Source organism: Schistocerca americana, chromosome X (assembly GCF_021461395.2).
Source record: "Schistocerca americana isolate TAMUIC-IGC-003095 chromosome X, iqSchAmer2.1, whole genome shotgun sequence".
Lineage (NCBI taxonomy): Eukaryota > Metazoa > Arthropoda > Insecta > Orthoptera > Acrididae > Schistocerca > Schistocerca americana.
Window position 1 is genome coordinate 743466197 of NC_060130.1, and position 26237 is coordinate 743492433.

General features: G+C 41.9%; 1 protein-coding gene across 4 annotated transcripts in view; it reads right to left on the reverse strand.

The window, feature by feature from the left end:
* Positions 1 to 26237, reverse strand: part of LOC124555677 (membrane-associated protein Hem-like) — a 180894-nt gene that overhangs the window by 73767 nt on the left and 80890 nt on the right. For all 4 annotated transcript variants that reach the window (XM_047129678.1, XM_047129676.1, XM_047129677.1 and 1 more), the window contains exons 11-12: positions 24517 to 24721; positions 6106 to 6238 (exon numbers count right to left, since the gene is read on the reverse strand). In XM_047129678.1, the coding sequence (XP_046985634.1) occupies positions 6106 to 6238; positions 24517 to 24721 (338 nt within the window). The remainder of the gene's footprint in view (positions 1 to 6105; positions 6239 to 24516; positions 24722 to 26237) is intronic.

Here is a 26237-nt window from a genome sequence, read left to right on the forward strand (position 1 = left end):
GAAAAGCGTTCTCAGTACATTCATGCTGTTTTATGGGCACTACCTCCTGCTGTACCATAAAGTAAATGCATGCCTGCCACCTCTCGTGATGAGTAGTGTTCCACAGATTATGCACTGCACACAGTAACACACCTCACCACGGGCACATCACAAGCTGTCTGACGCAATGCACAACTGACACCAGGGATAGTGGTGTGCATGAGGCACAGGTTAATGCACCGGTGCAGCACATGCAGTCATCACATGACACACATGTTATGAGCTAAGTTGAGTACAGTACATCTGTTTGGTGGTCAGGAGCATACGCTGTTTATCACCCACAACCTGTTCCAGTGTACAATAAAACACTCTGGATCCTTGCGAGAGTGTGGCATAACTGCATCACGCACCACTAAACTACATGCATTGCGACTAGCGGTCTTCGCTTTGATGAATTATGTTGTTGTTATGCTGAGTATGCTGTGTATGTCCATAACACAATAAATGTGCATTTCTGACCATTAGTTCCCTACCTCAAAATAATCGGGTGTGGACTCACTATCACCTGTTTCAATCTGGCACAAAAGGTTTGAGACATGCTGTACATTTTATTTTTAGTAGGACAAAATTATTTTTATGATTTCATTTTTGTCTTTGCCACCAAAGTAAGAGTGGCGTCATATACGTTGTTGTATAACAGTTGTATGTGAAAGTGTTAGATTTATGTTAACACATTTTTGTGAGCATGTTCATCACAATTCATTGCATCAATAGTCATATCAGCAAATTTATCTTGTGTATTCTGTTTATTATTGCACAGGTTGCCTGATGATTATTTCAATAAAAACCAGCAGCAATGTTTTATCAGCAGCAGTGTTACACAAAAAATTGTTTTCTTCAAATGTTTATGAGCTATGAAGCACCACCTGCACCAAATGTATTAATAAAGTTTTCTGTGGTTCCATTAAGTGGCTACATATTAGTCGTGACAAGTAGTCAGAGTTTTATTGGCAGAATACTTAGAAGATGCAACAAGTCCACTAAACAGACTGCCTACACTACACCTGTCCATCCTCTGATAAGAGTATTGCTGTGTGGTATGGGATCCTTACTAAAGCACTGCGACTGCATGGCAGAAGTGCACGTGCAGCACTTGCTACCTATCATTCACTTTGCATACATGCACCTGGCAGTTTCGACACACAGTAGCACATGTCACACACTCACTGAGTGACAAGCACTCACTGACTGACAATAGCTCATGGCTAAGTAAACGCAAACTCTATACAGCTTCATCACAATGTTGTGGCACTAATAAACTCACCAAGCACTGGAGTGCAGTTGGAAGTGGAATTTCTTTTTAGCTGTTGATTTTCCATGTTTTCTACAGAGAAAATGTATGCTGTAAAACTGAGATGTAGCAAGTATTACAGCAATGACTGAGTGTGATTATGTATAACTAACATTATAGTGATCATGAAATACTAAATGTAATTGATTATTAATATAACCAAGTGTTGTCCGACAGAGCTGACAACATCTGTGATGATGCAGCCTGTGGTTCATTTTCTAAAATAGAGGAAGGGGGAAGAAAGGGAAACGAGGTAGGTATGAAATCACTGCTCCATGCTGCACAGGACACTGCAATGATTAAAGCTGAAAATTTGGGCTGGACAGGGACTCAAAACCAGATGCTCCGTTACTCCAGAATGGTTGTCTCAATCATTTCGGCCACCTGGAGACATTTTCTATCCGACCCAAATTCTCAACTTATCACACACTGCATTGTAGCATCCCTCATCCATTACATCTCCTATACACAAATACATGATCCCCATAGGGATTCAAATGACATTTGTGCACATTCACCGAAACATATGTCATAGAGCTGATTCACTTGATTACTATATTAATGTAACTGAGTTTTGTCTGTTCTGTCTGACAGATGGAGTTAAGTAACAGAGCTCAAAGGTCAGATAGCCTCCATCAGAGGCTCTTTAATGTGCCAGGTTTGATGCCACCAGCCCATCCGTGGAAACTCATGAATGTGGCGGACCTCCACTACGTCACCATTACTTGGCATAACTGCAGACTTGTCTGCCTGTAAGAATGTTGTGATTGAAATAGCTGGTTGCTACTACAGGGCACTTCACAGTGTACAATGGCTTCGGGCATGGCCACCTCAACAGAACCAGGTACGAAGACTCTGTGAGTTGACATGAGGTTGTGCCAACTGGAGACGAGGGAGCACATACCAAATGTATCAGTTAAGTTTTACTGTAATTCATCTCCTTGTTATAACAACCCTCATCTTCAATGGATTCCACACTACCTATCCTGCTAACCGAACCCATAATTCCTGGGCAGGATAGTGGTTACATCATCCTGAACGACCTAAGCAATGCTACCTCATCTCTCAACAACGGATCACAGAAGTAGCCCATTATAAATGCTAATCCCAGATTCATCGTACTCTTCCCCATTCATTACTGATAGTCCTCTGGAGCTTAACTACAATTTCTCCTTCTTTTGAAATTAGCAAAGGATATTCAAAATAATCACTTTTTCAGTTGTGGCTTTTTCATTAGTGAAATAGATCATTACATCATTTTCATTAACAATATGCATGTCACACTAACATGCATGTCTAAAACAATCTACAGCTTATGAAATATTTTCAAAATTAAATAGCTGACTCTGAATTATTTGACATCAGCTGTATTAGATACAGATCTACTACCCAATAGTATCATATGAAATTATGTGCCTGGCTGGGATTCAAACCCAGATTTCCTGGTTATCACGAGCAGTCGCCTTAACCACTTTGAGATCCGTGCATGCTCCCTGGACCAATCCGAACTTCCACATGTCACAATATCTACATTCTTATGTCACAAATTTTCATATGTCACTACCGCATAGTAGATCTATACCTAATACAGCTGATGTCAAGGAATTAAAAGTCAGCAAATTTAATTTTACAAATATTTCTTACAGCCATGGATCAACAATATTTTTTGTTCTTTGAAATGTGCATTCAGGTATTACATGCCTAAGTGGGCATATGATAGTAACAACATTGGTCTCAATTCCTTGTTGTCTCATCCCCCATGTTGCAGGAATCCAAGTAATGTTATGAGCAGTAAGTGACGAATTTAGTGGACTACGATAAGAATTTAAACAGGGTGACATATGAAAGTTTGGGTTGGTTCGGGGAGCATTCATGGATGACTGAAGTGGTTAAGGCAATCGCTCGCAATAAGTGGGAAACCTGGGTTCCAGTCCCAGACTGGAAGAAATTTTCATAGGTCACTATTGGGTAGTAGATGTATACCTAACACAGCTGATGTCAAGCAATTCACAGTCAGTGAATTAATTTTAAATCTGTTTATCCTTTCCAGAAAAATCATAATTTCCAGAATAAAAATTAATAGATGGCACTGGTTTGAATAGGAAAATACTCCCAAAGCACATATGAGGGAATGCTTGATAATGTATAAAGGTAGATAAACTCATACCCCTTAAGGATTGTTGGGAAGGCAAGTAGTCAACCATGCATTTCATGAGTTCACTAATATGAAGGCTGCCATTCCATTCATTGGTGCAAGAAGCTTAGTGCCCAAGCAGACAGGGCCACTTAACAGTACACAAGTATGAACAGTCACTGCTGACAACTCTTTTACAAGAGATCTTTTGCTTGAACAAAACTCATTGAATGGTTTAGCAAGTTAACTACGGATCTCAGATGACCTCTTTGCACCATCACATCTGTGATGGTAGGGCATCACCAGATGGCAATGCGACCAGCAACCTTGCCACCGCTAACAGTGTTCTTCACAACTCACTGCACCTGCTTACTCTGCTCAGTTTGTAACCTGCTCATCAGTTATACTCTGTTTTACAACCTTAGTCAAAACACTTGACTTGACTTTACTGAATACAGTGCTAGACTCTCTTCACAATATTTGTCATTTGCTTGTCTCACCAATCTTGTACATTTTCTACACAGCTTTTTTTTTTTTTTAATCCTAAGATACTAGCTGCTTGTGCTATCTGACTACCTCACAGTTATGGTGCTATCATGGGATTATCACTATTGCCAAGTACATAGTTAACCAATTCAAATGTGCAATGATGTCACTCTCCCAAAAAGGCTCTCAGTGGCATTTGGCTTTGATGGTTACATCAATATAATTATCAAGCTTCATGAGTCAATCAGTAAATTTGCATCAATGAAAGAAATAATAATAAGAATGGCCTCTGGATTATCAAGATCATTTCCTATTTTAAGCAGAACTGATATTATTATTTGTCTTGCGACTTGGTTGTATATGGTAATAGTTTCTGTCAGTACTTCACAACTACAAAAATGAAAATTGTTTATTTTTCCACTCACACGTCACTGAGCCCAAAAGCTTGAATATTCTATTATGATGTAATACCTGGAGCCATAGGAGATATTTCTTGTTAAGCTATTTGATATTTTGTTTCCTATTATGTAATGACTGTTATGTTAACTGCTGACACATTTACATTTTACACTAGTATTTTTACATATACTACAATGTGTTTTTGTAAAATTTTGTGTTTTCCTGCTTTGCACATACACAATGGGTTAAGTCATCAATTACCCATCTAAACTGTTTGTCACATATAAAGACGTAATGATGAACACTTCCCCAGTTGGTCTATCCTCTCATCTAATTTACAATATATGCTGCACATTATCATTTTCAGATCACTAAAATATGTCTACTGCATCTTTTTAATCCTTCAGTCATATTGTTTCCTGCATTACACTGAAATATATCACACTCAGGAATATTTTACGACAGTGTGAAAAAATCAAAACCTGTAACCATCTTGTCATAATTGCAATTCTGAATGTAAATAGTACCATATCTAAATTTCAGGTACCTGTTAAGTATGATACATTCTGTGCAGACAGACTGAGAATACTCTGTGACAGTGCCTGTGTGCTCTCTGTCTCTGTACCGTGCCACACACTCCAGCCGTAGCCTACTCTGATAACTGGGGGCAAGAGCTGCTTTAGGTATTCTACATACTCTCCTCCCACTTGAGTACAGTGTACAGAATGTTCCTATAACCATGTGAAACTGTTAGAGAAGTCCTTCTCTGGGGTGCTGTTCAACCTGTGCAGCACATTGGCAGGAATGTCAGTTATGTCATCAGAGTGTTGATGATAATGATAATGATAATGATTTTTTCCAGAAAAGAATTGTCTGTAGTTTGAATTTCAATCACGTCATGGCAGGCATTCATGTGTTGCTTTTGTTTGAGAGTCAAGATGTGCAGAACCAACTTTGCACACAATTTTCTCTTCTTAAGAAATTCTGGAGAATGTATTGAACACTTGATTTAGAGATGCTATTAGACAGCTATTTGTGACATGTTGACACACTACAGCCACATGTCCGCTACTTAATACTGCTTCCTCACAACTGACTGGTCAAAAACACATTTGTTAGTTCAGATATTAGTTTAAGCTGACGTAGCTTATATGCCAGGAATAAAATAAGTCTCAGCACTTTTTGGATGGATGGTGTATATTTTGTGATAAAATTATCACATACTGGTTAAGATCACAACTGCCTCAGCAGCAGTAGCTGCTACAACAAACACACGGGCAACATGTGATGTGCATGCAAGAAATTTTTTCCACTCATTATAACGTCTTCTATTGCTGTTTTCTTCTAAATCTTGTTGTTGTGTGGGTGGCCACTGCATTTCTTATTTTTCTCTTCTTTTCTCCAAAATTCCCAGCAATATTAGAAACTGTTCTGTATTTCATTTGAAAAGTTCCATTTATCTGCCCAAACCATCATTCTATAGATCATTTTTGCTGTTATTGTGTGTAAATCCCTCCTTATCTTCCCCTGGACTGTCATGTTCACAATCAATCCTCCATGAATTCACTGATCTTTTTCTGCAATGGGTTGATATCACACTAAAAGACTGTACAAAATTAGGCAGACAAGAGTTCCAATTAAAACAACACTACCTCTAAAAATATAATGCAGATGTGCTGGTATCAAAACTGTAGCCTCATGCCCCACAAACAAAAAATTCTACTAACAGTGAAAATATTGTGATAAGTTCTCTAACCTCCTCTGGGCATAGTTCATGTGTGCAGCTTTGGAAGTGTCCACAAATAAGAGGAAAGGCCACAATGTATCGATTTTGTGCGGGGAACTCCAAACACATATGAAATTGATCTTCAAAGATTTTGCTGTAGAAACTGAAACAAAAAAAAATATTTAGTAACTTTAAAGCACACACATGAAACATAAAGAACAATACAACTTACTATGACTATTTATGGGACTATTTATTAATATCACCACTGCATATTAAGCTGGCACAATAGCAGAGATCTGAGACTTGCCCTGTTGAAAGGGCTTTAACATTTCATGTAGGTATTACTTACACTCTCAGTTTTAACATTATTTATTTTAATGCCATCATATTTTATAAGGTGTCAATGTTTACTTTCATTATGCTTGAAAAAGACAAAATGTTGAAATTGGAACTGGAATGTTTTCAACAGCCATAAGTAGAATAAGTAATAATTACATAAGGGCTGTGGACCAAGTTCTCATCAAAATTTTGGGTCTGAAAATATGTTGACATCACATGCAATCTGTATCCACTCTTTTTAGTTCCATTTGCCTCATGGTTTATTTGTGCCTACTATGGAAGTATGGAAGTTTTAGGACAACTTGCTCTGATTTCATACTTATTTATAGTTTACCACTCTAACTGGAGCTCACACTATGACCTGTCCCCATATTCTCAACACTTTTGGTACCATACAGTGATGCTAAATAACAACATATATCACATGTATGAGAAATTTTATTAGCTGTGTTCTGTATGAGTCAGAACTTTTAATTATTTTTGAGCAGTGTGGATTTTAAGCAATGGAAAAAAAAAAAAAAAAAAAAAAAAAAAAAAAAAAAAAAAAAAAAAAAAAAAAAAAAACCACTCAAAATTGGAGCAAATGAGAAAACCACATATGGTTGGTTGTCATTCACCCAGATCTAATTGCAAAACTGAGGCACAAAGGAAGAAAAAAAGTAAATACTAAGACAGAAAAATGAACATATGTCATAATCATGGCCTTGACTTGAGAAATCTTACAGCTGAAGAAACAAATCACAGAAGTGTATGCTTACATAAAGTGAACCAAACATGATCTCACAGCGATGGCAATAAATGAAATAAACTGGTTATTCTCTCTACCACAATTTGTTGAGCCTTTTAATGCCATTTGCAAGACTTGGCATCTGTACTTTGTGCACTGCTTTGCCATGTCTCTTGCCATGCACTGGCTGCTAAATACTTCTGATGTATTAATCATTTCTCATTTTTTTAATCATTCCAGGCTTCAGACTGGCAGTGGGAGAGTTAAAGAGTATTTATTTGCAATATTTACTGCAGTCTAGAACAAATCGCAAAGCATAAAAACAGAATCGACAGAAATCGCAGGATGTACAGTGCAATGTCATCTGTTGAATTTGTAGCAAATCACAAAGCTTGGTGTGAGTACCCCAAAAGCACTAACACAAAACTATCTACAAAGTTGCATACTATACATTGAAATGCCTTTTTTTTTATTATAGAAAATGACACTGTGTGGCGAGATACCACTAGTGATGCTCCAATTAGACAGGCATCATATCCCACCACAGCTAAATGATAAATAAAATATGTTTCAACAACTGCTGTGGTAGCCCACTGTACTAAGAGTGTTAAATATATGTGCCACAGTCGCAAACCATTAAACTACACAAAATTTCAATGAAACTTATTCTTCGAAGAATTCTCAAATGTTAGTCTGAAAAATTCTTGGACTGGATTTGGAAACAAATCAATTTTTCCACTTTAATTTCCACACAATTAATTGCTAAAGCTAGTAATTTCTTTTATGAAATGCTTCTATGGACAGCTTCAATCTTACACATACTGTACTTTAAATGATTTAATGGGTTATGAGAGTAACATTACATATTAGGTTCCCAATGCTCACCCAATTTTGTAACGGTGATGGTTTTATTGTGCCAGACTTCACTGTTTATTACTGGACTGTCATCCATCCTGTTGCTCTCTACAGCACCAAGCGTAGGCCAGCTATAAAATGGGATGAACAACGATTGGGGGTCATGGAGACTAAGATGCCAAGATGACCAGGTAGCATCACTGGACTGGATCATATCTCAAATGACACTATTAGTGAACATTTCAGGGTCACACCAATCCAGAAGAAAATGTGAGTAAGCTGTTATATTTTGCTGCTTGCAAAAGATGATACCATTGGAAAGACTGCATACACAGTGGAAGTCGCAGGGAAGAGACCCAAGGGTCAGCCTAGACAACAATGGGCTGACACACTGTAAAATAACCTGAAGGCTGTAAATCTTCATAGAGACATGATCCATGACCTAGCAAAATGGAGACAGCGAATCCACTCAGTGGAGCCTGCCACCAGGTGGGACAAACCCTATTGAAAATGAAGAAGAAGGATTCACTGTTTAGGGTATCTCTGGCCTGCAATCTGTAAGTGAAGTCCGCTTGTTTATTACCCTCTTTTTAGGATAGCTCTGGTCTGAAATCTGCAAGAGAAGCCTGTTTCCTTTAATATCCTCTTCATCTGTAAAGTTTGGAAGGAAGGAGATGAGGTACTGGCAAAAGTAAAGCTGTGAGGACGGGACGTGACTTGTGCTTGGGTAGCTCAGATGGTAGACCACTTACCCGCGAAAGGCAAAGGTCCCGAGTTCGAGTCCTGGTCCGGCACACAGTTTTAATCTGCCAGGAAGTTTCATATCAGCGCACACTCCGCTGCAGAGTGAAAATCTCATTCTGGATCTATCGTACGATAGGGTCCATGTCTGGAGAACATGCTGGCCACTCTAGTCAAGCGATGTCGTTATCCTGAAGCAAGTCATTCGCAAGATGTGCATGATGGGGGCACGAACTGTCATCCATGGAGATGAATGCCTTACCAATATGCTACCAACATGGTTGCACTATCAGTCGGAGGATGGCATTCACATATTGTACAGCCATTACGGCGCCTTCCATGACCACCAGCTGCGTATGTCGGCCCCACATAATGCCACCCCAAAACAGCAGGGAACCTCCATCTTGCCGCATTCGCTGGACAGTGTGTCTAAGGCGTTCAACCTGACCGGGTTGCCTCCAAACACGTCTCTGACAATTGTCTGGTTGAAGGCATATGCGACACTCATCGGTGAAGAGAACGTGATGCCAATCCTGAGCGGTGCATTCGGCATGTTGTTGGGCCCATCTGTACCATGCTGCATGATGTTGTGGTTGCACCGATGAACCTCACCATGGACATCGGGAGTGAAGTTGTGCATCATGGAGCCTATTACGCACAGTTTGAGTCATAACACGACATCCTGTGGCTGCACGAAAAGCATTATTCAACATTTTTATGTTGCTGTCAGGGTTCCTCTGAATCATAATCCATAGGTAGTGGTCATCCACTGCAGTAGCAGCCCTTGTGCGGCCTGAGCAAGGCACATCATCGACAGTTCCTGTTTCTCCGTATTTCCTCCATGTCCAAACAACATCGCCTTGGTTGACTTCGAGACGCCTGGGCACTTCCCTTGTTGAAAGCCCTTCCTGGCACAAAGTAACAATGCAGACATGACCAAACCGCGGTATTGACTGTCTAGGCATGGCTGAACTACAGACAACACGGGCCATGTACCTCCTTCCTGATGGAATGACTCTAACTGATCAGCTGTTGGACCCCCTCTGTCTAATAGGCGTTGATCATACATGATTGTTTACATCTTTGAGTGGGTTCAGTGACATCTATGAACAGTCGAAGGGACTGTGTCTGTGATACAATATCCACAGTCAACATCTATCGTCAGGAGTTCTGGGAACAGGGATGATGCAAAACTTTTTTGATGTGTGTGTTAAAAGCAAACTAAAACATCAAGGAATGTGACCTTTCCATGAAGCAGCTGGGAATACACCAGTGTTTTCAAGAAAAGTCAGTTGAAAGTTAGCAAGAACTGGACTGAAGAAAGGGAGGAGACACACAGAAAATGAACACAAAAATACTAGGTGTGAGTTAAGACTCAAGGAAAGACATAGGTGAAACAATGTCATCCACTGCTGGCAGAAATGATAGAAGAATATCATGCCCAACATGGGTATCATGTACAATGCCTATAAAATGTTAGCATTACTTTACACATGGGGTAACTTGAAAAATATAAACATGTAAATATATGGTAGAACAAACTGCTAATGTTAACTTCAGTAAAAGACCAATAACACTAATTCCATGGGCTCTTGCACTCTGCAGTGTACACTGACACAGTTCCCACAAACCCATACCATTGGCATATGACAGAACTTCTGGTGATCTGATAGGTCAAAGATAAGAAGAAAAATAGAAAACAGATAAAAATAGCAATGCACAAACAGAAAATGAAATTTCTTATGGTCCAACAAGCAATTTCAGAAGGGCAAATCTTCTGGATTAAATCCTGAAGTGATAGCCAGTATAGTTCGTTGGCTGCTTTTCAGAATTTTCATTAGTTATCAATACCCATAGTTACAATATAACCAAAATATGACTAGCTTTCCAAATGAAACTTTCTCTGTGATAGAGTATGCATGAAGTCATCCTCTGTGAAGGATAAAAACTGGGTGCAGGAATGATATTTGGAACCATAACTTTCCCTTTGACAGCCAACCATGTCTTACAAAATGACTTGCAGATTCAAACTACTAGTATCCTTCTCCTACTTATACAAATATCACCAAGACTCCCTCCTGCAATACTCTGGTACTTCACCAATGAACACATTCCCCCCCCCCCCCCTCTTTTCCCCAGGAAAAGATATCCCTGAGTGAAGTCCAGGCCATTGCTATCTCATTCCTTGCTATTCCCTTTCCCCATGGATCCTACTTCTGAAAGACGTGCACATAGACCCTCTGTAAAAAGGCAGGCTGAAACTCTACACTGAATTATGAGGCATGTAGATGGATCATGCATGAATGGTAAATATCTGGGTTCAATTTGAAGTTTTATACAGAGTTTTCATTTTTCACACAAATTAAATGTGACAAACGGGATTCAACAAAAATATTACACAGCAACTAGTATGAATTTAGGTAATTCCTCATTCAGACTGATATGCTTGTTCACCACATTTATAAAGGACCAACCCATTTCATTCACAAATTCAAGACTGTGCAAATAAGGAAAGCATGTTACTCGCATAGTCCAGGTCAGCATGTGGGGGCTTTAAGCAATGCAAAGAATATCCTTGTGTTACTTCATGGGACAGCACACAGTCCCAGCCAGGAGGCAGCATTGACCACAGCAGACAGATAATGCCTGCCTAACTTGTATGAATGAAACATTCTTTGCTCACTTCGGCACAGCAGGTGGTTGACGCGCTACACTGCATGAGGGAGCGAGCAGGCCACATCACCTGTGCAATATCTTCCGTTTCCAAGAAAACATCAACAATCCATGCTCTATGACATCAATACAAAGTCTGGGCCAACAGCACCTCTCAACAACTGCAAATGAGGTCCCAAGATCTCATCACGATACCTGGTAGCAGTTAGACTTTGCTGATTTACCCGTACAATTTCATGAAGAGGTGTTCATCAAGTGGTCAACATAATCCCTGCCCACACAACAAGGATCCTCCTAAATATCAGTCTCTTTCCACAATATTTGGGTCCCAAAATCATGTTCCATGTTCCCTCCATATGCGAATCCATTGAGAATCACTCTCCAGACTAAATTGGGACTCATCTGTGAAAACAACATTGGCCCACTGTTCAATCGCCCAGGTAGCTTGTTGAAAACTCCACTCTACAAGTTCCCTTCTGTGAAGACGCATCAGAGGTAGACACACAGCAGGTGTCCAACAATAAAGGCCACTCTGCTGAAGCCTTCTGCACACCATTTGCCCTGATATAACACGTCCAGTGGATGCTGGCGAGCTCACATGCCAGTTGTCATGCAGAACTAAGGTGGTACTGTCATGCTCTCGCAGCCAAATAATGGTCCTCTCTTTTGAAGTCACATGTGGTTGGCCCTGCCCTGGTCTTCAGTATACAGTTTTGGTCTCCACACACTGTAGTCACATCCAAGAAACAACAGAATGATTCACACTAAGCCATTGGACCACATCATTTTGCGACTGTCCGGCTTCCTTTCTATCTCTGGCCCTTCGCAGCAGAGAGTCTGGTAGGCATCTTCTCTGTCTCATATCGTACTGCCTGCAACTGTCTGAACAGTGATTGTGGATGTGAGACTACCTGGCAAACACTATCCCGTTTGATAGGTGCCCTGACGTCATCGTTGGCACGGTTGTCCATTGACTGGAATGCCATCTTCCATGCAGAACATAATCATATGAACAACTGTTGACAATTTGTATGATTAGATCATGAATTAGACACAGGACAGGGAAATAGTGGTTTGTTGCTTCAATTTTGGCCACCAGTATAGATTGTATGTAGCACACTCACTTCTTTTCTTGTACACAAATAATACAGCCAGAGTGAAATATTCATAACATCCATTATGTCCCATAAATGTTTCGAGATATCAAAATGAGTTTTCGGTAAATTATAGTATGCAAAGAGGGGACTATTTTGCCATTTGGTTAACATGCATAGCTAGAAATTTCTTGTCTACTGTGATATACGAGTAACTATAGATTTTTTTCAATTAAATAACATAATTTTTTTGAGGGTCATTGATAGCTAATGAAATGAGAATTAGTGTGGGTTTGAAACAGCATAAGCGAAGAAATTACATCTTTATTTTCATATCTAGAATAAGCTTTTTCATAAGCTATTGAGCTGATCAGTCCTCATTTCCTTATTTAATAATACACTATTTCAAGATTTTTTCATGAATGTATCTGTTAGTGAGGTGAAGCTGTGTAAACTCTGCTGTGTTTCAACATCTCAAACCGTTTAAGGTACAAGTGATGTTATGACAATTTCACTCTGGCTGCATCATTTGCATGGAAGAACAGGAGTTAGTGCACCACATACAATCCGCTTTCTCGAGACTGGAAGTATATATAGATCTCCACTCATGTTTAAAGAAAAATTCAATATCTTAATTACATTTCATACGCAGCAACGTATGACTTAACATGTACTGAAAGTTAAGTCATAATGACTCCTATTTTTCACTGCAATCTATCTGAATTTCATGTAGTGTGACATTTAATTTCGAAATATCACAATAGCTATGTCCATAAACTAAATGCTGTTCACTGTGAATATGACAAATGAGACTACCGCATGGGAAAGAATATATCTATTTTTTAAGAACAGTTTCTTCAATGTCATGTGAGAAAGCTTGCAGGGCAGCCAGAGTGCACATGATGTTCTACTGACACTAGCACTTCTGCATCCTGACTAGTGGGCAAACCATTGTTTACTGTGTTCACCTTCGAGCACACATAACTGCATTTGGTCATACATGGAGTCGGCACAAAGACCAGCAGCTTCCTCTGTGTTCTCAGACTAACAGTAGGTTCCAATATGAAATACGCATAAGCCAATGTACCAGGAAACAACAGTAAACATTTGGCAAGAGACTGCTAATATCTCATGCAAAACTGGCAGATGCTAACTTACTTCAAGCGGAAAGGTAAATTTTTATGAACAGTATGGCTTATCACTCTTGCAAAAACTAGTTCTATTATGGAATTGATATATTTTCCATTTCACCACACACAGAAGTAATATATATTTTTGAGCAGCATCTAACTACTGCCAGCCTAATTTATTTTTTACAGCAAAAATTGAAAAAAAAAGAAGAGTAGTATGTTCCCTGGATGAGGAGGTTATCAGGTAACCCAGTAGCACGCAGCCATGTCCTACCAGCATTTGAGCCAGAACAATTTGTGACATGGCACACAAGCTAGCTAAAAGAGAGCACCATGCACCAGATTATGGATTATGACACTTTGGTGAGCTACAAAAGCTACACTACACCTTGAAGCAGAATGTATACAATAAAACAATCATTCAGAAAATCATAAAACGTGGTATAAAATCGAATGAGACAATGAAGAAGAAGAAGAAGAAGAAGAAGAAGAAGAAGAAGAAGAATCACAAATCCCTCAATTGTCATCATTCCAAGCCATATAAGCTGTAGGTGGGATTCTCTGCCAAGTGGCAACATGTTAGTCTTCCACAGAAGCGACAAAATTTGAGATATGGTGGAGCCACTACAGCAGTTGATAACAGTTGAAAATAAGTTTATGAATATGTGACTATACACTGGTCTACGTCAGTGATACAGAACAACCTAAGAACACATTCCCGGCAGAGGATGAGCTTTATATACAGATTGGTCAATGTAACAAACTGGTGAGAAACAGCACACAGCTCATACAATTTATAGTAATGAACGAGATCAGAATATTCACAAAAAATCCAGAAAAGTTCACCAACCAACATTTACTAACTGCCATCTTGTCCGGCAGCAATTGCACTAACAGCGTACCAAGTTCCTAAATATATTTATACATATACTGTGGTAAGCCCATCATTAGAGGGAAAAGGAACACTGTCTGGGCCAGTGCTCCATTAGAAAGCATATAGTGTTGTGCTACTGTCTGGTGGGCTCATGGAACAGGTTTACCTTTCTTTTTTTTTTTTTTTTTTTTTTTGCCCCATTCAGCATTTTTTCGGTATCTGTAACACTTTCAGTCATTTACAGTTAATTCACACAACACAGATTCATTCCCTGCGACACACAAAGCAAATTCATTTTTACAAGTGTACATGACATTTTCAAATTCCACTATCTGCCAGAATTTGAACCTATAAGCTAAAATTAGTCAACCCAATATTTTTTTGAGAACTGGAGTTAAATAACAACAAAGAGGACAGATTGCTACTCACTATATACAGAAGGTGCTGAAGGGTGACACACACATCGAAAAAAGACTGCTAGATATTAATTAGCTACTGGAAGAAGTTCTCCATCAGAAATAGACAGAAGATAAAAAAATCTACTCACCAAGGAGCGGCAGGAGAACAAATGTATAAAAGGTATTACATATGCAAGCTTGCTCCTTTTTCTGGTGGAAGGGTTGAAGGGGAAGGGAGAGGGGTGAACGAAAAAGACTGGTGAGATTTAGGAGAACACTGGGTCAGGGGAGACTTACTGGATGGGATGAAAAGGAAAGATAAATTGTTGGGGACTGAATGGGCAAGATTTGAATATTTGAGAACTTAAAGATGGAAGATAGACTAATATGCTAGACAGATATTACTGCTAAAACATTGTGCATGAGTTAATAAGAGCAAAAAGCTACTTGCATTTTATGTGACAGAGGGGAGAGGAGAACGGTGAAAAACAGACAGGTCAGAAAATGAAAGATGTAGAAAACTAAAGCAGAATGATAGAGGAATAGTTACTGTGAAAAAATACTGAGACCAAAGAAATTAATTTAAACTAAGGCCACGTGGGTGGCAAGAACCAAGGGCATGTTGTAGTGTCAGTTCCAAACTATGGAGTTCTGAGAAACTGGTGTCTGGCAGAGGAATCCAGATGGCACATGTGGTGAAACGGGCACCATGGTCATGACTGTCATGTTGTAGAGCATGTTCTGCAACAGGATATTGTGTGTTACCGGTATACACCCTCTGCCTATGCCCATTCATCATAGCTGATAACTTTGTGGTAGTCATGTCGATGCAAAATGCCAAACAGTGTTTACATAGCAGCTGGTATATTATGACGTGTCATTTAACAGGTGGCTCTCCCTTTGATAGTATATGTTTTGCCAGTTAGAGGGCTGGTATATGTGGTGGTAGGAGTGTGCATAGGGCAAGTCTTGCAGCAGTGATGGTCACAGTGGTAGGAGTCATTGGGTACAGAGAAGGGTGCAGAAGGAGCACAGGGTCTGACAAGGCTACTGTGGAGATCAGGAGGGTGACAAAAAGCTATTCTACATGTGGTGGGCAAAATCTCTGACTACATGGATCTCATTTCAGGGCATGATTTTAGAAAGTCATGGCCTTGTCAAAGTAGCAGATTAAAACATTCAAGACCAGGAGAATACCGAGTGACAAGTGGTGTACTCCTAAGCCATTTTTTTGGAGGGATCATCAGTACCAAGATTGGATGTGATGGCCCAGGAAATCTGCTTTTGAACTAGGCTGGTGGGGTGACTACATCCAGTGAAGGCTGAGGTGAGAATGGTGGTGAATTGCTGTATGGAGTCAGGATCTGAACAAATACATTTGCCTTGAATGACAAGGCTGTATGGAAGGGAATGTTTGACATGGAAAGGATGGCAACTGTCAAAATGTAAGTACTGTTGTTTGTTAGTAGGTTCAATGATACTGTGGTTTGTTGGTAGGTTTAATGTGAACAGAAGTGCGTAGCTGGCATTGAGTGAGGATAAGTTTGGCATCAGGGAAAGCAGCATAGGATTCAGAATAGGACCATGTGAAATTTAATTGGGAGAACGTATCGAGAGATTCCAGGAATTTTAACGGGTCAGCCTCACCATGAGTCCATATGGCAAAGATGTCACAATGTATCTAAACCAAACCAGAAGTTGAAAGCTTATGGATCCCAGGAAAGCCCCCTCCAAGCAACCTATGAAAAGGTTGGCATAGGAAGGAGCCACCATGGTTCTATGGCCATACCCCTGATCTGCTTGTATGCTGCCCCTCAAAGGTGAAGTAGTAGTTGGCTTGCATAAAGTTGATTATGGTTAGCAGGAAGGATGTCATAGGTCTGGAATGAAGTGGGCACTGACAGAGGAAACGTTCAGCAGTAAATAGATCATGTACATGGGGTATGTTGGTATACAGGGAGGTGGCATCAATGGTGACAATCAAGGTGTGTGGTAGGAGTGGGACGGGCACAGATTTCAGACAATCTACGAAATTCTTGATGCAATAATTTACCAACAGCCGTATGTATTGTAGAAATTTATTTTATTTTATAAACTTCTATGTGCTACCAGTTTCGGCATTAGATTGATGCCATCTTCAGGCCTCACTCGTCATAGTCGTAAAATCGCTATACACAGAAAGAGCCATATAACTGGATCCGTGAATCAATCGTTCTATAACAGCTCTTGGTAACCAGGCAACACGAAATGATTCGTATCTTTAATATAGAAGGGAAATCTCTGTACTATGGGTTGCAAGTGTTGATCAACAAAGACAGATAAACATTTGGTGAGTGCTTTGAAGCCAGCCACTATAGGATGGCCAGTATGATTAGGTTTGCGGATCTTAGGAAGAAGGTAAAAGGTGAAGGTACATGGTTTGGATGGGGGTAAGGAGTTCTATGGATTGAGATGTTAGCAACGGCGATGAGCCTGAGGTTTCAAGGAGGGACTGCAGGTCAGTTTGTATCACAGGGATGTGTTCTTGATGGCAGATGCTGTAGGTCGATGTGTCAGACAGCTGGCGCAGACCTTCACAAACATACTCTTGTCAGTTAAGTACCACAGAGGTAGATCCTTTGTCTGCTGGGAGGATAATGATGGATCCATCAGCTTTTAGCACACACAGATCATGGAGTTCTGCAGAGGACAGATTAGGGACATGTTGTAGGGACCTGAGGAAGGGCCATGAAGCAGTGCTGGATGTGAGGATTCTTGGAAGTTTTGTAAGGGATGATTTTGAGGTAGTGGTGATGGATCAAGATGGGATCGTGGTCAGAAGTGTTCAAGACAGGGTTCAATGTCAGGTTTATTGCCGGAAAGGTTTTGGAATTAGGTTGCAAAATGATACTTCCAGCTGACAATATGTGTGAAGGAAAGTAGATTCTCACCAAAAGCCAGCTACACGTTTCCGTTCACATTAAATCTACAAACAAACAAGAGTACTTACATTTTGACAGTTGCCATCCTTTCCATGTCAAATGTACCCTCCCATACAGCCTTGGCATTTGAGCAACATGTATTTGTTCAGATGCAGAATCTTTAGAGCAATATACCACCATTCTCACTTCAGCCTTCACTTGCTGTAATTACCCACCAGCTAGATTAAAAGTAGATTTCAAGGGCCATCACATCCAATCCTGGTACTGCTGATCCCTCCAAAATCCAACTTAGGAATACACCTCTTGTCATTCAGTACTAATCTCCACAATATCCTGGTTTTATTTTTTTTTATTTACACGTCAAGTTCAGTAAGATCAAATTGAAGAGCAAATCTCCAAGGTCATGGAACGTGTCAGTACATGAAATTATATACTAGCAACACACAATATACTGTTGCAGAGCATGCACTACAACATGACAGTCATGATCCGTGCCTGTTTCACCGCATGTGAAATCTGTGTTCTTCCCCCAGGCACCAATTTCTTAGAACTTCGCAAGTGGGAACTGGCACAACAACATGTTGGTTCTTGCCACCCACCTGGCCTTAATTTATGTTAATTTCTTTGGTCTCAACATTTCTTCACAGTAACTATTCCCTTCTTCACTCCATTTTATTTTTCTATGTCTTCATTTTTCTCACATGTCCGTTTTTTGCCATCCCCTTTCCACCGCTGTCACATACATTGCTTTTCGATCTTATTAACTCATGCACAATGTTTTAGCAGTACTCTCTCAAATCTTGCCCAGTGCAGTCCCCAACAATCAATCTTTCATTCTCATCCTGTCCGTTAAGTCTCCTTTAACCTACAGTTTCTGGGTGACCTTTCTGAACCCTAAACCTTTTTCTAAACCTCAGCAGTCCTTTTCCTTCACCCTTCTTCTTCCCCCTTCAACCCTTCACACATATATATTCACTGTCATCTCTGGCTGCTATGGCCTGACTGCGATTCTGTATCAGGTATGCAATGATCTTTGCTGGGGCTGGTAGTGGTGGTACAGAAGAAGCATGAAGCAGGGACGGGGAGAAACAGCAGAGTAGGGGTAGGGGAAGATGCTAGTGCTGCCTGTGGGAGTGCGCAGGGACATGGACAGGACAAGATAGGATAGCAGGCTTCTAGGTGCAGCATCAGAAGGCTGCGCAGGAAGGGGCGCGTTAAAGGGGAGATGAGGGAAGTAAAGAATTTGGGGGGGGGGGGGGGGGGGCAGCTGGCAGGATAGAAGGTCAGTCTGATAGCTAATAACATCTAGCAGTCTTTTCCAGTGTGCCTTTCTGCCATTCAACAGCCCCTCTATATGGTGAGTAACAATTATCCTTTGAATATTTCATTATTCCACCCCGAATATTTCACTGTTTCTAACTGGTATTAAATGTTCTTCTTCTCACTAATTAAATGGAGTCCTGTCTACAGTGTTAGTTCACATAAATTACTCTTCGTTGTGACTCGCCGATCATTCAAAGTGCCGCTGTGCAATTACGCGCCTCCTCTACGTGCGGCGCTGTCTGCCAGCCATGCAGCAGCTGCGCCACCTAAGCAGCCAGCCGAGCAGCGGCCGCTAGACTAGGACTCAGTGCTCATTCGAATGCTGACGTGTACACATGTCTTACTTGTCGACTTACTCTGTGACTTATATGTGTTGTTGTGTCGTTCCGAAATATATGTGTTAAACTTGAAGTTCTAACAATTGGCGACGAGGTACTGGATTTTTCCTTTTCACCGTTGACTCACAGGGCTCCATGGCTACTGTCGAGCAACTATTGCAAAATCTCCTTGAACAGCAAACGCTTCTAACAGCGGCGATTCGCGATTTCGTCGCGGCGTCAAATGCGGGGCGTTTCTCGTCGTTGGCTATACCTCCTTTTCCTCCTTACGATGAGATGGCGGAAGACTGGTCTGATTATGAAAAATGTCTTCGACAGCACTTCTTGGCATTTCATGTCATGGACGAACAACCATGTAAGTCTCTGTTCCTTTCCTGGATTTCACCTCAAATGTATTGGTTGTTGTCGCAATTGGCTCCTTTGAAGGATCCTGCGTCTTTGTCCTTTGCTGAAATGTGCTCACTTCTGTCTGTCTATTTTCAAAAGCAAACGCCTGTGGTAGCCTCTCGTGTTGCCTTTTATCGTTGTCAAAAAACAACCAAATCAATCCTATCGCGCTTGGGCTGCTGAACTTCATGGCCTCAGTCGGAAGTGTCAATTTGTTACTGACGTTCACAATGAATCCTATGCCGATTCCATGGTACGGGATGCTATTATCCGGTCGGCGCCCGACAAAGAAGTTCGGCAACGTGCCCCTCAGTTGGCGAATCTGACTCTAGAAGAAGTTCTCTCCATTGCGCAGTCTTTTGAAATTTCTCGCGCCGCTGGGGCGCAAATAGAGGCGTGGGGTGATGTCGGGGAAATACAACCTCTGTGCGCTGTTGACGACGAGTGTGGCGCATCCCCGCCGGCCGACGTGGCTGCAGTGCGCTCCCACGCGCAGCCTCGGGCTAGCCGTAAACAACCCGCTAAGAAACTGCAGCAAAACCCCTGGCAACTTCCTTCATGTCCGCGGTGTTTTACGAAACATTCACGCGAGGATTGTCCCCAACATTGGGCTGTGTGTCACAATTGCAAAAAGAAAGGTCATGTGTCTTCCGTTTGCAAATCCGACCGCATACATGATGTTCATGAACATGACGCTGATTCTGATTCTGTGTTGTCTGTCAATTGCACTTCTTCCCTTTCAGGGAAGTTATTCCTCACTGTCCAAATCCTTGGTCGAGATGTTCGCATGCAAGTGGATACCAGTTCTGCTGCCACTATAATTAATTCTCAGACGTATCTTTAATTCTCAGACGTATCTTCAGCTGGGTTCTCCACTCCTGTCCCCTGTCACTCGGCAATTACGGACGTACAATAAACAGAAGATTTCTCTCTTGGGACAATTTAATGCTGAGGTATCTTACAAATCCGTCGTTCGCACTGTTCCCATATTTGTGGTCGACCAGAGCAACGCAGAAAATCTTTTTGGTTTCGATGCCTTTCGCGTTTTTGGGTTCTCCATAGATGACTCTGTCAATATTGTCTCTGACGCTATTCCTTATGCTCAACTGGATTCCTTGTCGACGACATTTTCATCCCTTTTTTCTCCTGGATTAGGCCGTGCAAACGACTTTGAAGCTCATATCACGCTCAAACCCACTGCTCGGCCTAAGTTTTTTCGGGCTCGGCTCATTCCTGTGGCCCTTCGTGATCTGGTAAAACGGGAGTTGGATCATCTCACTGCTTCAGGGGTCTTGCTTGCTGTCACTTCCAGTGAGTGGTCCTCTCCTGTCGTTGTAGTTGCTAAGCCAAATGGTGATATTCGTCTCTGTGGCGATTTCAAAGCCACTGTAAATGCTCAATGCCCCATCGACACTTACCCTATGTCCCATCCTGAAGAACTGTTCACTAAACTTGCTGGAGGCCAGTATTTTTCTAAAATTGACCTGTCAGAAGCTTATCATCAATTTCCTCTCGACGCTGCTTCCCGGCAGTTTCTCGTCCTTAACACGCCTTTCGGCCTCTATCAATTCCAACGCTTGCCATTCGGGGTTGCTAGCGCCCCTGCTCTCTTTCAGCGATTCTTGGAACAATTATTGCTCCCTGTCCCTGGGTGTATCAATTACATGGACGACATTGTTGTCACTGGCTCCACCACTGAAGAACATCTTCAAAATCTCCGCACACTTTTTCATGTCTTACAGACTGCCGGTCTTAAGTGTAATCTTCAGAAATCACAATTTTTTCAGGCATCTATCACGTACTTGGGGTTTCAACTCTCTCGGGATGGTATTCGTCCGCTTCAACAAACTGTTGCTGCGATTGATGCCCTTCCTCGCCTTACATCTGTTAAGGAACTGCAGGCCTTCTTGGGGAAAATAGCATACTATCACAAGTTTTTACCATCTGCGGCTTCGGTGGCTCAGCCATTGCATTGCCTGTTGCATAAAAACGTGCCTTCTCACTGGTCCGCGTCATGTGAAGCGGCTTTCCAGAAGTTGAAGACTATGCTGAAACAGGCCCTGTGCCTGGCTACTTATCGACTTGGCCAACACCTTGTTCTTGCCACAGACGCCTCTCAATGCGGGGTCGGTGCAGTCCTTGCGCACCGTTTTTCTGACGGTTCGGAACAACCCGTTGCTTATGCCTCCAAAACGCTCACGGATGCCCTACAAAAGTATTCTCAAATTGAGAAAGAAGCTTTGGCCATCATTTATGCTCTTCATAAGTTCGGTGTTTTTCCCTATGGCTCAAAATTTCATCTTCTTACGGATCACAAACCACTTGTTTCCTTGTTTCATCCATCAACGTCACTTCCCGACAAGGCTGCACACCGCCTCCAGCGTTGGGCTCTTTACTTGTCCCGTTTCAATTATGAGATTCATTTCCGGCCAACGGCTCAACATGCGAATGTTGATGCTCTGTCTCGCCTTCCCATGGGTCCTGATCAGGCATTCGATAGGGACGAACTTTTGTGTTTCCATCTGGATGTTGCTGAGCAGCGGGTTGTGGAAGGGTTCCCCATCACTGGGGACAGGCTGGCGGCTGCTACAGGTTCTGACCCTACCCTCTCCCGGGTTTTACGCTGTATTCAGAAGGGTTGGCCAGATCGCCCGTCCGCTAAGACTTCTGATCCATTGCGGAACTACTACACTTTGCGCTACCGCCTCACGACTAGGGATGGTGTTATCCTCCTCTCCACTGACAATGCTTCGCCGCGTGTTGTGGTACCTGCGTCTTTGCGTGCTTTGGTATTGCGCCTCCTTCACCAAGGGCACTGGGGTGTGTCTCGCACAAAATCTCTGGCGCGCCGTCATGTGTACTGGCCTGGCATCAACCCTGAAATAGCACACATGGTCGCTGCCTGCGGCCCTTGTGCATCACAGGCCGCTGCCCCGAAGTCATCTTTGTCACCATGGCCCTCGCCTGAGAAGCCCTGGGAGCGCATTCATGCTGACTTTGCGGGACCCTTTTTAGGTACTTGTTGGCTCCTCATAATTGACGCCTACTCTAACTTTCCTTTCATTGTCCGTTGCACGTCGCCTACCACCGCGGCAACTACCAGTGCTCTCTCGCCCGCATTTTTTCTTTGGAAGATCTCCCCTCTACTCTTGTTACTGATAATAGTCCGCAATTTGCGTCTTCCGAATTTGCGGATTTTTGTGCTCGTCACGGCGTTACGCATGTCACGGGCCTGCCGTTCCATCCACAATCCAACGGTGAGGCTGAACGACTGGTCCGCACATTTAAGGCTCAGATGTGGAAACTTCTGACTTCTTCTGCTGCTGATGATGCGCTTCTCCAGTTTCTGGCGTCTTACCGTTTCACCCCCATGGGCGACCACAGCCCAGCTGAGCTCTTACATGGCCGACAGCCCCGCACGCTACTTCATCTTCTGCGGCCTCCCACCTCACAGCCGCGGGTGCCTTCACTTGGCCGGTTCACCACCGACGACCTCGTCTGGGTATGGGGATATGGCAGGTGGCCAAAACGGAGCCCGGGCCGCATCTTAAGATACCGTGGCAGACGCCTGTATGAAATCCAGATGGACACGGGTGTTGCAGTGCGTCATTCGGACCAGCTTCGTCTCGGGTGCCAGCAACGCCTGTTCCGTATGCCGCCACGCCACCTTTGGCTCTACCTGACGCTCGGGATCTTGGCATCTCTCAATACGCACAACGCAGCCCTCTCACCGTCATCGCGATGCCAGCACCAGAACGGACGCAACCCGGAGACGTGCCCATGCCGGAACCGGAGGACCATCCTCTGTCAGAGCAAATCTACTCGCCTCCTCCTCCAACGGACGCCGACACATCGCCCATGTCTCCTGTCATATCAACTGGACTTGCTGCAATGGGCAGATTGGTGCATGGGGCCCCAGCAGATTCGACCCCTACGTCTCCTGTCATCTCGACCCGTTATCATCGGGGACACTTCCGTCCGTACGAGAAGCCTCCTCCTCAAGACTTTACAGAGAGTCAAACAACGCCTATGGATGTTAGCCATCTTCAGGACACCTCCATCAAGACCAGTGCAACAATTTCAAAGGGGGGAAAAGTGATGTGACTCGCCGATCATTCAAAGCGCTGCCGCGCAATTACGTGCCTCCTCTACGTGCGGCGCTGTCTGCCAGCCATGCAGCAGCTGCGCCACCTAAGCGGCCAGCTGAGCAGCGGCCGCTAGACTGGGACTCAGTGCTCATTCGAATGCTAACGTGTACACATGTCTTACTTGTCAACTTACTCTGTGACTTATGTGTGTTGTTGTGTCGTTCCGAAATATATGTGTTAAACTTGAAGTTCTAACACTCTTGTTTGTTACTGAACACTCTAGAAAGCCACTTCCACTATTCCTATTTAATATTTAATACCACAGTTTTCCTCAGTGAATTTGTAGAATAAATGAAAAATCTAAATCATTATGGGATATTATGAATTGAAATGCATCTTTAGTGTACATACAATGTGCCAAATAACACCATTTAAATAATAAATAATGTCACTGCATATTTTACTTTGCAGTCTGTTATTTTAGTTTTGAGAAGATACTCAATTTTCACACAACGTAATCTAATTAAAATGTCTGTAATATTAGTCTTACCAGAAAATTGATAAATCAGATGTTTCAACCAACATTTCATCAAGAAAATCAACCATTTTTGTGTGGAAGACAATAATGTCAATCAAGGAAGCTAAGTCTTTATTTTCTTCAAGCACTATTGGTGATTTACTGACTGATGTATAAGCTTGTAATCTAAACCAATCAAGCCGAATTGAACGGAAATCAAACAATTCATTTTCCTCAACTGGAATAGAATTAAAAAAAAAAAGATATATTAGTGATGTTAAAAATACTGTGTGAAATCAAATACATTTGCAAAAACAAATTTATTTCATAAAATTGATTTTCAACATGAATATTTTCATACAACAGTAAAAGTGATCCAATGGATTATTAATTATCAATGTGAGCTATTTTAAAAATTTTACTCTATCCATAAAGAGAGAAGGATGAATGATTTAAATACACTGCCTGCCAAAAAAGGTGAAGCATTCAGAAGCAGAGGAGAAAACAAAATGAAACTTCACAGATTGAGACAATATTTTATGTTATTTGATTACAAACTTGGGTCAATTTTACAAAGAACTTGGCAGTATAAGCCCATTTATCAGTATGAAGTTGCACCACCTCTGGCCCGGATGCATGCACTAATTTGGTTGGGAAGGGTATGATAAGGCAAACTGGCCCACAACTTCTGTGACTGGTCCTCGATATTGTTGACACTGGTACTAGGACATAGATGACAGCTGAGCTGGTCCCACAAATGTTCTATCACTGACAGATCTGGGAAGCTTGCCTGTTACGTTTGTACTTCAGCATCACACAGACCGTTCATACACACACGCCATGTGTGGATGGTCATTGTCCTCTTGAAAAATTGCATCATGATACAGTAACATGGGAAATAATATGTGAGGACACAAGATGTCCATAACATACCACTGTGCCATCAAAGTTCCCTCAACCACAACCAGCCATGACCTTAAGTCATACCTGATGGCTCTCTACATCATGATGTCAGAATCATTCAAACGAAATCCCTCTAATCAACGTACAAAATCTGCTGAGTTCTTAATGTGATGCACCCACAGACCTACTAGTGGGCTCAACAGAGTATCAAGGAGTTATGCAACATGGTGTGTTGGGGCACCAATGTTACTCACAACAAGCCCATGAATGACACCAATTTTTAATAAGTTTTGATGTGGTCTCTCTCTTAACTCACATTCCTCTGCCCAGTTCATTATGGTTAATTGCACTTAGGTTTGGCATTGAATTACTGAATCTATTTCCACAGGTGTTGATTTCCTCTTGCTTTTTATTCAAGGACCCTATCAACAGACAGGTGGAGCTGTTACGTGGAGCCTATTGTCACTAATTACTGACAATTTGTTTATAGTAGAGTTCAAGGAATTCACCTTCGAGATGGTGGCATTGATACCTGTGTGTTTTTTCTGATATGTAGCTGGACTTTTGTTGTTTGGCCTCTTTAAAGTGAGAATTTAAATGGCTTTTTAGAACATAGAATCCAATCCATCCAAATATTAGCTTCAGAATGGAGGTGGAAAAGAATGGCTGCCTTCCCTTCTTTGATGTGTCGGTTAGGAGGAAAGCTGATCGTATGCTGGGACGTTCCATCTATGAGGGTGGTTTGAAAAGTTCTCGGAATCACCACGAGAGGTGTTGCCTGTAAACATGTGCCACGTCAGTGCTCTCGACAGAGAGCTCTGGTGGTGACGTGGCTCTGCTGTTGTTCCCAC